The following is an 11,682-nucleotide window of genomic DNA, read 5'->3' on the forward strand; positions in this document are numbered from 1 at the left end:
TTTGTGTTTGTATTTGTGCCTCTGCGTCCTGTTTGTCTCTGTGGCATTTCAGGCGTGGGAATGAGCCCTCCTTCAGCAGCACACCTCGGCGTATGGGAGGAGGGGGCGGCGGCCGGAGGGGGGTGGTCGATGATGCCTCAGAGGAGGAGGCGGACGCGCAGGGCGACTTCAACGGAACCAAGGCCACGGAGTAACAATTGCAGTAGTGTACCGATCTATCGTCCGTTTCAGAGCACCTTTTCCTTGACACATCGATATCAACTAGGTCCGCTGTTTTGGTGCTGTTTTGTTTGGTGTGATTTGCTGTTCTTTTTTTTTACTGCACTGAATGGCCGATACTTCCCTGTGAAAGGTTTTGTACCCACAAATAGGTGCATCTAATTATATGCCTTCTACCACTGTCAGCAAAGTCAGGTATCTCCACAATAAGTCACTTTAGAACATTTAAAGCAGAGACGTTATGTAAATCTATAGATCTATTTCTTTTCTATCATCAGTGACTCTCGTCCTATCGCCTGTGACTGCTGTTAGCGTTTCAGAACAGCATTGACGTGGTTTATCAGATTGGATTCATAGAAAGAGGTTTCTACACCCAAACTGCTTCCAGTCAGTGCTGCTGTTTGTACCATTATCGAGTGTACTCAGCTACAAATGTGTGTAGTCCAAATATAAGGCTTTTAAAATACTAATTAATACACATTGAAGAGTTGCAGCATCAAGTGTGGAGCAACTGCTCACTTTTGTCATTGGTTCAGACAGTGAAAACCACCATACAGTGTTTATGATTAATAATATTTATAAACCTGTCAAATTAAGACAGCAATGAGAAAAATACAATATATTTAGCTGCAACTTTTTTAAGTCACCATTTTTATATTATTTGCACCTTTCTTGTGACCAGATTTCTTGAATTACCTATACTCAAATGCAGTAATGACTGAAATGCGTGGTTGGATGGGGTTTAGGGTTTTTCTTACAAGTAATCACAAGCTATATGCCAGTATGTGGTACTGTGCAGCACTCCCAAGGCACATCCATTTTCTATTGTTTCCATGTCCAGATTTACATTTGTTTAAAAAGACCCTGGTCACCCTAAACAAGTGTATTCTCTCGTTCTACTTTTGTATGTAATCAATTGATGTTTACATAACACCATTTGTATCTACCATATTATTAATTGTTGAACCACCTGCACAATAAATAAAAGACTGAAAAAAGTGATGTTTTTTTTTTTTATCCCTTTTAATGTTTGTTCACAATTTATAGAAACATAACATTATTTTTTTATCTGCTAAGTTCAATACAAAATTGACTGCCAACCAAAAGAATAAAAGATAGGTACAGTACCTCAGGCACATACAGTTTTAAGTCCAAACACAGAAGTAGTTGCAGAGGTGTTGCATACCACACCTGAATACACAGTGGTCATGGGTTACAAGTACAGTAGCTCATGAGAAGTGCAGCAGGAAAGAGAAGCAGGTCCTCAATTCTTTTCAAATGTATAATCTGCCACTTAAATCCTACCCACGACTGCTTCGAAGAAAATTGCAGGATACTCTGGTAACTGCTGTTAGCTGATATTTAGATTCATACTGGAAGGTCTGCTTATGGAGCCACTGGAGGGCAGTGGTGAGAACTTGAGGTTAAGCAGAAAAATATATAAATGTTAATCGTTCTCAAGATAATTCCCCATTCATAACATCTAATCTCATACTAAATGGCAGGACAAGTGGTATTACAATATAGGCCCTATATACTTACAGAAATATACTATGAACTGTGCTTATCTTTGACCTCTGTTAAAATCTATTATTGCTATTAGTTTTCTTTTCATGTCTTCCCCACTACAACATTGGTGATGGAAAAGGTCTCAGCAAAGACCCACAGCAATCAGAAACCTATTAGGCTGTTACTATACATCAGTGGTGGCTGGTGAGCTTGGAAACAGGGGAGGAAGCTAGTGCGGCACTAGCCCCTTTTCCTTTTATAAAAGTAAAAGGTTTTCTGTGCAAGGCGAATAGAAACTCACGTCATATTAATATAATTCAAATACTATTCAACTTAAAATGTCCCTTCAAAACATATTTTAAGATGCATAAAGACTATACTTTAATCGTCTAGTCTTAATCACTATGGCCCACTAGCTCAGGGAGTTGGATTGCTGTCTAGCAGTTTGGTGCTTGTGGGTTTGAGCCACAGTGACTTTTGAGGTTGTGGGTTCGAGCCTCAGTCAGTTTTGAATGTCGACAGCCAGAGGAAAGAGTCATTTAAAGCCCTGAGAAAACCTCATTCAATCAGTCTGCCTTGGTGGCACAGAGAGTAGGCTTGCTGCCCGGCAATATTGAGGCCTCAGCCACTTTTGCGGTCGTGGGTTCGAGCCTCAGTCAGTTTTGAATAATGACAGGCAGAGGGAAGAGACAAGAGCACCCGGAGAAGAGCTGTGAGTGTGAAGGGCAGCTGGTGGTGTGAAGGAATAATACACACAGTGACACCGGGGCCAGAGGTTGTGGGTTCTAATCCCGTTCCGCTGGCACTGCCTGGAACTAAGGGGGGGGATGTTCTCCCCCCCTGACCTCTGCAGAGACATGAGCAGAGGGTTATGAGACAGAAAACCACAGAGAGCTGAAATTTTACTGACATCGGAAATATGTTTTATGTAACTGTTCTGGTTGCTCCTCCTGGCTGCTGCTAGGCGTAAAAATAACTTTTTGAAAAACTGCTCTAGACTCACTATATGACATGTCTGGATCTCTTTGCAGTCTGTCCACAGTGTCCATTTCAGTGGATCTGTAGGAGGCGCTGTGTCGCTCTGTGTATCTGCCTGTAGGAGGCGCTACGCTGGTGATGTTAAAGACAGGGCAGTGCTGTAATATGTCTCCTCCATCAGGAATCGAACCAACAGTCTACCTGTCAGACAGAGACAGCGACACAGCCGCTCAGCTGACTGAGCTATGAGCTGTTGGGAGTTAAGCTTCTGATTTCTACACACTGTATTCACACTGACAATAACACAACATAAAGAGTGAGACAGGTGAGATTTCTACCAGTGAGTTTAGCTAGAGTCAGGGACTGACTAGTCTCCTTCATCAGCTTATTTATATCAGTGTTCAAACTACTGGTGATGATAAAGAAGGATCACTGCTGCAGCTTATAATGTGAGTACTGCCCAAAAAAAATTGGGCGTTTTTTTTTTTCGTGTGCGCGCCATACCTGTATACAGTGTGGCATAATTGTGCTTTAAGTAAAACAGTTATCTAATGGTAAAGGCGAAATGAATTATGCAAAGGACAAATAATATGAAAAACGAATAAGCAAGAATATGAAAATGGATAAAAAAATGCACATTTTAAATTGCATTTTGAAAATCAGCATCAGTCTTTCATTTGTCAAATTAATTAATTTAATTTAAATGGCTCATTTATAAGCATTTTTATTAATAAGGTTTATAAATAGTTTTATCAAACAGCTCATTTAAAAGCATTTTTTTCTTTTAGAAGCCGTCTGGAAGGTGATGTAGCCTACAGTAACCTAAGCGAAAAGCACATTAGATTGTGCACAAAAGAAATCCATGCAGTCAGCAGAGAAATCCTTATCCAAAGCAAAAGATTCCCACCAGGAATAAAAGAACAGACACCGAATTGGGCACTGGGTGGGCAATTTTTCTCTCTCTCTCTCTCTCTCTCTCTCTGCTGTCCTCTTCCCCCTTACATCTAGCTTGACGGTGCAGCTGAGCTGATAAATGCCGACTTGTTCAACGAGCAACAGGTTAGCGGATGTGATAGATAACATCATTATCAGTACAGGGGGACACACTCTCAACAGTGCTGCTGCATCAACATGTTAGTTACATTCCAATTCATCAACTTTGGAGCGTTATTTACCCCCCCCTTCCCGACATCCTAGGTTGACATGCCAATCGATTCCTTATTTCTTCTAAATTATTAGGCTACAGACCGCTTTATAGATCCACACTGTTACAGCAGGCAACATCAAACTTAAGTTAGTTAGTTAGTCTGTCAGTAAAAGGCTTGATGGATGAACAAATCAATCAAAAACACTTCACTACGTCCAACATAGGCTACAAGATTCGTTGCAATTTGCTATGCAAATTGCTGTTTCGTTCCACGCTGGTTCCGCGCTGCCAAATTCAGTTAAAAAATGTGCGAGTTTAAGATCGCCAAATGGCGGGCTATTCAGCATAAAACAATATAATACGAAAAAGTAGCACTGCTTGGTGGACGCCGAATTTAGTAGAAGACCCGGATAACTCAAACTGAATTGACTTACTTGAATATCCATGCAGTCTGTAGCCGGTGCGAGTGCAGCCGATGAGGTTAAATTATCCCAGTGTTTGCTTGTGAGCCTCTGTCCTCCGTGTGAACCACGCTGCCCTCTCTAAACTCCGCGTAATACAATGCAACGACTGTCTGGCTTGTGAGCTAACTTACTGCTTGATAATATAAAAGATAGGTTAATAGGAAAAGAGAAAGGGGAAAATATAGGTGCTACTGTCTGTAAATCTATCTATTAGCCTGTCAGGTCTTCATTTCCTGTATTTCCAATGGAGCGCTGCGGATTCAACACGATTTTCAGACGTAGGCTATTCAGCATTGGACAATACAGAATGTCAATCACTGTCAGCCATCTATCCAACCAACAACCAATTAGATTTCACCTGGTTTAACCAGGGTAAGGGCGTGCGAACCTCCAGCTCAATGTGATTGGTGGGAAAACACATCACTCTCACGTGTTTCTGTCAGGTTTCTATGAATTGCAAGTGTTTTTCAACCAATCATATTTTTCATTAGATAAATGACCAAATAAATAAACACCCACAGGGCGAAGTTTTTTTTATCTGCCTACTAAAGGCTGGGACCAGGGCCAGAGTGACTCTCTGCATGGAGCTCTCCTTTCCATCAGTTCAGGTCACTGTTGTTTAAGCATATAAGAATATAATGAATGGGAAAATGAGCGTCTGCACATAAGAAAAAACACATTTGATTGATATTTTATTATTAAAAAAAAATTGAAAAATGAAAAATATAAAAAATAAAAATAAAAAATTATAATATTTTTTTTTATATAAAATCCCCAATCTAATAGGACCATCCTCCTATGCCTCACTGGAAAAACCTCCTCTGCTATACATTCAGTAGTGCACACGCACCAATCTAACTTCCACACTAAAAAGTAGTCATAGTATCAAAGTTCTTAGTAAATCAATCTAGATCACAACTCTGCAGCATGAAAAATGAATATCCTTTCTCCAAGGCAAACAGCTTGTCTTATCCAAAATGTTCACATTCATAAGCCTTGCCTTGGTATCACAAACCATGATGGTCTGCTGAAGTAAGTCTGTGCAACGACGGGGGAAATGAGAGAGGGGAACCCGGGTCAAACAGAATCTGAAATCATACAGAGGGATGTTGCTTATGCCAGCCTGAAAGAAGATGCCCCTGTTTCTACATGCCTGGCAGATTTCATGAAGTAATTGACCCAGGTAAGTTATGGAATTCCAGCAAAGCAAGGCCTGGAGATGGAGGAGGTAATTCATATTGATGTAGACAGCAATGACTAAAATGCAATTCCTGCCATATGCTCAAATCCAGTTTTCCCCTAGAATTTTGTTAAAGCAATGGAGCAATGGAGAGGCAGGGTAATATTGATTCTGGGGCCTCATTTAGAAATTGTTTAATTGATTTTGAACTAGCATCTATTAATGTCAAGGAAAAGCTCTGTCAAATAGGCATTGGGCCCTTAAGTTTATGACAGAGGATTGAAGTTTCTATGTTGGCGCTCGGTACAGTGCATTGATTTCACCTTGCAATGACTCAGGATTCAGCAGTAACTGTGGAGCCTCCCAGGATTAAGCTGGTCAAAAATATATAAGTGGGCCCAGTTTTCTTACGAGTTACTCATAAACCCTGACCATGGATTAGTAAACCATGCGCACAGATTTGTAATATCTACATTATGTCAAAAAGGGACTTTTAAGCCTATACCATACAGTGAGCCAGAGCCATTACACAGCTTTGTGAGCTGTAATAGCCATTAGGCATCTAGACCACATTGGAACCATAACCATTGATGAATCACATCAGTAGGTCTAATTTATGATCCAATGTGTGATTTGGTGACAATATGAATTCCATTCACTCCTAGAGTAGCGCGGGAATGAGTCCAGAAGACCTGGATCCCAACACTTCTGCTTCCTTTGCCTCAGTCAATGGGATTTTTGTATGGGGAATTGGGCATTTTGGTTAAATGCTTGAAATAAGGTCAGTGGTTAACTAAAGTTTATGAAAACAGCGAACTTTGTGTTCAGATCATCTTCCCAAATGAGGAGTCGGACTACTTTCATGATTTTCAAAGCGTATCAATCAATCAATCAACATATTACAAATCCATGTGCTGTCTATTAATCCACAGGCATGGTTTAGGACTCTGTGCACTGATGACTCATTTGAGGGCATGGTTTAACTAATCCGTGTGCAGGGTTTATGTATTCTGGGTGCTTGGAGCAGTGCGCGGTTTTCCAATCCGTGCCCCTTGGTGACCTCCAGCACCTGGCCGGAGGTCTTTAAGCCCTGCAGATGGTGTAGTTACACTTTGGTTGGAATGGAAACCTTGCAGACGCTCTGCCCTCCATCATGGCACATGGTGTTCTGTCCCTTGGCCTGCAGTACAAACAATATGTCACTTTAACACATGCGGGTAGTGTAGAGGTAAATAGAGAAAAGGGAGCTTCTTGATGCTTATAAAGAATTAAATTAATAAAGAAGTAATGCAGGTATACTAAATAGTTAATACACAATACATCTTCACAGGACAAGGGCACAAGAGACGCAACGCGTTTCAACCTCTGGTCTTCGTCAGGCTGTAGGAGTAGAGGTGTAGAGGTGAAAGCACTCGCCTGGCTGGGGCATGGGTGAATTGGGTGGGAAGTGAAAAAGGCTAATTAAGTGAAAAGTAACAAATGACCGTTGTCCCAAAGATGGCACACAGATGTGTTAAAAAATGACATCCGTTTTCTTGCTCAATGCCTGCTAAGTGCTAACTGAATTCTTTGCTATAACTTGCCGTCTTTGCATGATAAATAGAAGTATAGACGGTTTTCACCAGAGCGCAACCCCACAGCACTTCCTTTTTCTCAGCATTCGGCAAACTGCAGAAATATTCACTCGACATCGTTACTTTTGTTTTCGCTGCTCAGCTGTATAGACGGTTTTCACGGAATGGTCAGTCCTGCACTTGAATGTTTTTTTTTCTTTTATGTCCATAGCAAACACTGCAACAGGAAGTGAGCGGGGGTTCAATTTAGAATATTTTTGTTGTCAAGTTAAAACCGTCTATACTTGTATCGATTTTTAGCCTTGCCAGAAATCATGCCAGAAAGAATGCTTACAAAACAAGTACAAAACATTTTTTAGCATTCAAATTGCCGACAAATGGTTTAGATTTTGATATGTGAAAAAATAATGGTCCGCACACCAAAAGGAGCTCCCGTTAGGTTTTTTTTATTATTGCAAACAGCGTGACGTTTCGGGCCACACTGGCCCGAAACGTCACGTTGTTTGCAATAAAAAAAACCTAACGGGAGCTGCTTTTGGTGTGCGGACCATTATTTTTTCACTGTGAGTACCTTTTTGATCCAGCACCCAGGCCCAGTGTGGCCTAACTTTGGATGTGCGTGTCCCTGTCTACCTTTTTAGATTTTGATATCACAAAAGTATAAAAACAAACAAACAAACCAACAAAAGCATTACTCTTACATCAGACCAGCTTCTCTTCTTTTTTTTTTAGATCAGCTTTTCATGAACCACAACTTTGGTTTGAACTTGGTCATAAGCACAAAATTTGCACATTAGAGCATTTTTATGCAGCCCCAGGTTCTTTGTCTAAGAACCAGTGCCAGTTCCAGTGCCTATAATGGATTATAGCTGGCTTTTATTGGGATACTTACTTACAACATGACCTATGGACAATTGTGCTCTAATCAGTCTACATCCGTTTTCTGTGCGAAATAAACCCTCAAGTCAACAGCCCTATCCTGCTTGATCTATCACAGAAGGAAAATTAGGATTTTTTTGGGGATACTACTCACCGCAGGGTAAAGGTTAGGAGAGAAAGGAGAGTGTGCAGTGCGGTGGAAAAGTCCTTGATGTTGATAAAGTTGTAGACTATAGCATCAAATGATATGTTACTAGTCAGATGCAGCAGGAGTCTATGCACTGATTATGTGGAGCAGGGAATGTGGCTTTCTCCTTCAAATGGTTGAGCAGGGCATGTGGTGAGAAGGGAAGACAGCTCAGTTCAAAGTCCCACTGCTGCGTGATTTCTATTCGCACATAGGATAAGCAATAACCACGCCCTGTGGCGCTGGGATTGGCCAGGAGCAAGTCTTTTGTCTTCTTTTGACAGCTGGAATCTCCCACACCACAAACACTGGAGGGCACGCAGCCTAGCGATTTCATGAACCAACTGAATAGCTCTTGAGAACGGACAGCGATTTCGAGAGCGGACATTGAGAGCGGACATTGAAATGAATTATGGTCACCTACCTTCCTTAGCATAGTAATAATAATAATAAGCCTAATAATTGTAATCTACACAATGTACACAATCTACAAAAACATGCAATAATATAAACGGTGTTGTGTCCACGTTCATAGCTCATATAATATAATGTATCATATCGATAATTTCAAGCTCAATTCTTACCCAGAGAAAAGGTACAGCACTGAAAATGTAACAAGCAATAGTTTTTTAAACATCTTTATTTTAAAAGATGAAAAAACCCAGGTGATTTAGTCCCAAGCTTCAATGCTCCTGGCCAATCCCGGCGCCACAGGGCGTGGTTATTGCTTATCCTATGTGCGAATAGAAATCACGCAGCCATGACACACTAGAAGGTTTTTTAAACGTGTCACGGCTAGTTAAGGAGGAGCTCCAGCTCAGTCTCTGTGTTAATCACTACTGGTGTTGAGTTTGAAATTAAACCTAATGCTAAGCCATATTACAAGTGTTGCTTCTGCACGACGCGATGGTAAAGGTGGCGTGATTTCTATTCGCACATAGGATAAGCAATAACCACGCCCTGTGGCGTGTGCTTTAGTCCCAAGCTTCAATGCTCCTAGCCAATCCCGGCACCACAGGGCGTGGTTATTGCTTATCCTATGTGCGAATAGAAATCATGCATACAGCGTTAAACTTCAGCCAGAGGCATATGAGCCTCTTCAAATTAGGCAATAGTTTGCAGCCCTCAAACTTGCGGCTTGTTGGCATTTTAAGTATGCACACAGTGTTATGACCGGCTCGTAGGCCACAACAAAATAAGGAGATGTACACGAGCACTTTTGAACAATAAACTGAACTTATTATTGACTGAACTTATTAACCAAACCCAAGAAAAAGTAAAGAATAGACTACAAAAAGTACATGGAGTGTGGTAGTCAGTGTTGGGGGTAACTCATTACAAAAGTAACATAGTACATGTAATATATTACTTTTAGCAGTAACTCAGTAATATAACTTATTACTTATAGGATTTCAGTAATATTATACCACTTACTTTGTCAAGTAACTCAAGTTACAAATTGAGTTACATTTGATTAAATCAAAGCACATTTAAAAAAGATACAATAATTTCCTAATCAAACTGTTTTTATGCAAATAACCACTATAGATGACAATAACAAAGGAAAATAATAACATTTAGAGTTTTGGATTGTTTACACTGATTCCAAGGCGGTTGAATTTATTTTTCGGGATGGTTCTGGGGCAGCGATGTCATTCTGCTGCTGCTGCTGTTTTGGTAAAAGTAATGCAAAAGTAGTGTAATAACGAGTTACTCTACACAAAGTAATATTGTAAAGTAACTTATTACTTTCAAATGAATGCATCTAGTAATATGTAGTATATTACATTTTGAAAGTAACTTGCCCAACACTGGTGGTAGTCAGTATCAGTGGTGTCTGGAAGTGTACAGTATGGGTGCAGTGGGAAATGTGTAGTGTTACTGTACAACAAAATCATTGTAACGCCCCCCACTGGAAGAAATGGCCTGCACTTTTATCCAAAGCGCTTTACAATCAGTAGGTACATTCACCCATTCACACACCGATGGCGGCAGGTTACCACGCAGGGTGCTGGCACACCAATGGGAGCAATTTGGGGTTCAGTATCTTGCCCAAGGACACTTCGACATGCAGACTGGAGGAGCCGGGAATCGAACCACGACCTCTTTTATCCAAAGCGATTAGTGGACGACCCGCTCTACCTCCTCCGCCAAAGCTGGGGAACAATAGTCTGCCCAGGGTAGGGGGGAGAAAGGAGAAGAGGGGGAAAAGAGAAAGAGAAAGGGAGGGGAAAAGAGGAGAAAACAATTATGTATTGCCCTTTTTTTCATGTCTGCATTATTTTGCGTTGTATTTCTTTGCTTTTATGCAGTTTTTGGTGGCAAAAACTTTTGTTGAATAATTGTTTATAATTATAGTGTTAAATTAATCATTTATCAGCCCTAATATATATATACACACACACACACACACACACACACACACAGTTTGTAATGAATTTAAAATGAATGAATTTAAAACTAACCAGGAAAATGTACATGAACTGTCACAGTATTGTTGATTTTTTAGATACGGTAGTTAATTATGATAAAACAATATTTGATTTCCTCAAATTGCCACAACAATAAGCAGGACACTGTAGGGATTTGAACCCCATTCCTGGTAAACCAGGCATGCCAACCACCAGTGTTTTTGTGCTAAGCTGGGCTTTTTGAGGATATTCAATTCTTCAGAAGGTTGAAATTTCCAGCTCTAGTTGCAATTCTGATTTTAGCATCCTGTCAACCCGCACTGCAAGCGCAGCGGCTGTTAGTTCCATCCTTGGGATTGTCACTTTCTTTACTAGAGCAACTCGTGCCTTTCCTAGAATGAAGGCTAGGTGAACCTACTTTTTGTCATTCTGCAGCCTGAGGTACGAAACTGTGCCGTAACCATCCTCACTGGCGTCACAGAAATGATGTAGTCGGGCACTTATGAGCTGTCCAAAGTCTTTGAGCTTGATGCATCTTGGCACGCTAAATGTGCTGAGCCTTTTTAGGTCTTCTAGCCACCCCACCCACTGCAGCTGGTAGTTCTGAGGAATGTGATCATCCCAAGTGTAGCTCAACCTACAGAGGTTTTGCAACATCAACTTGACAGGTAAGGTAAAGGGTGCCAAAAATCCAATGGGGTCATAAACAGAGCTTACCATGGACAAGATGCCCCGTCTTGTCAGTGGTCTTTCCTGGACAGCCATTTTGAACCTGAAGGTGTCTGTTTCTGCACACCACTGCAGTCCCAATGTCCTCTCGACAGGGAGGTTGTCTCCGTCGAAATCCAATTCTTTCACTTCCTTGGCTCTTTTTTCCACATCAATGGATTCCAACACTGACCTGCTGTTGCTAGTCCATTTCACCAGCTGAAATCCTCCCAACTGGCATAGAGCTGTCAGGTTTCTCACCAAGGCCATAGCTTCATCCTCTGAGGGCAGGGACTTTAAGCAATCGTCCACGTAAAAATTGTGGTTGATGGTGTCGATCACATGTGTTGGGAATTCTGCTCTGTTGTCTTCAGCAGTCTTTTTTAGACCAAAACTGGCACAACTGGGCGATGATATTGTGCCAAA

At 41.1% G+C, this 11,682-nt stretch overlaps 1 protein-coding gene across 2 annotated transcripts in view; it reads left to right on the forward strand.

Moving 5' to 3' along the window:
• The window catches only part of myh11a (myosin, heavy chain 11a, smooth muscle), a 59,336-nt gene extending 58,141 nt beyond the window's left edge, over window positions 1-1,195 (forward strand). The window contains exon 41 of one of the 2 annotated variants that reach the window (XM_083655953.1): window positions 53-1,195. In XM_083655953.1, coding sequence (XP_083512079.1) covers window positions 53-194 — 142 coding nt within the window. In that variant the 3' untranslated portion in view covers window positions 195-1,195. The remainder of the gene's footprint in view (window positions 1-52) is intronic. The other variant, XM_083655954.1, reaches the window with a different exon arrangement.
• Window positions 1,196-11,682: the final 10,487 nt, after the last annotated feature.

Source organism: Poromitra crassiceps (genome assembly GCF_964638095.1).
Source record: "Poromitra crassiceps genome assembly, chromosome: 19".
Classification (NCBI taxonomy): domain Eukaryota; kingdom Metazoa; phylum Chordata; class Actinopteri; order Beryciformes; family Melamphaidae; genus Poromitra; species Poromitra crassiceps.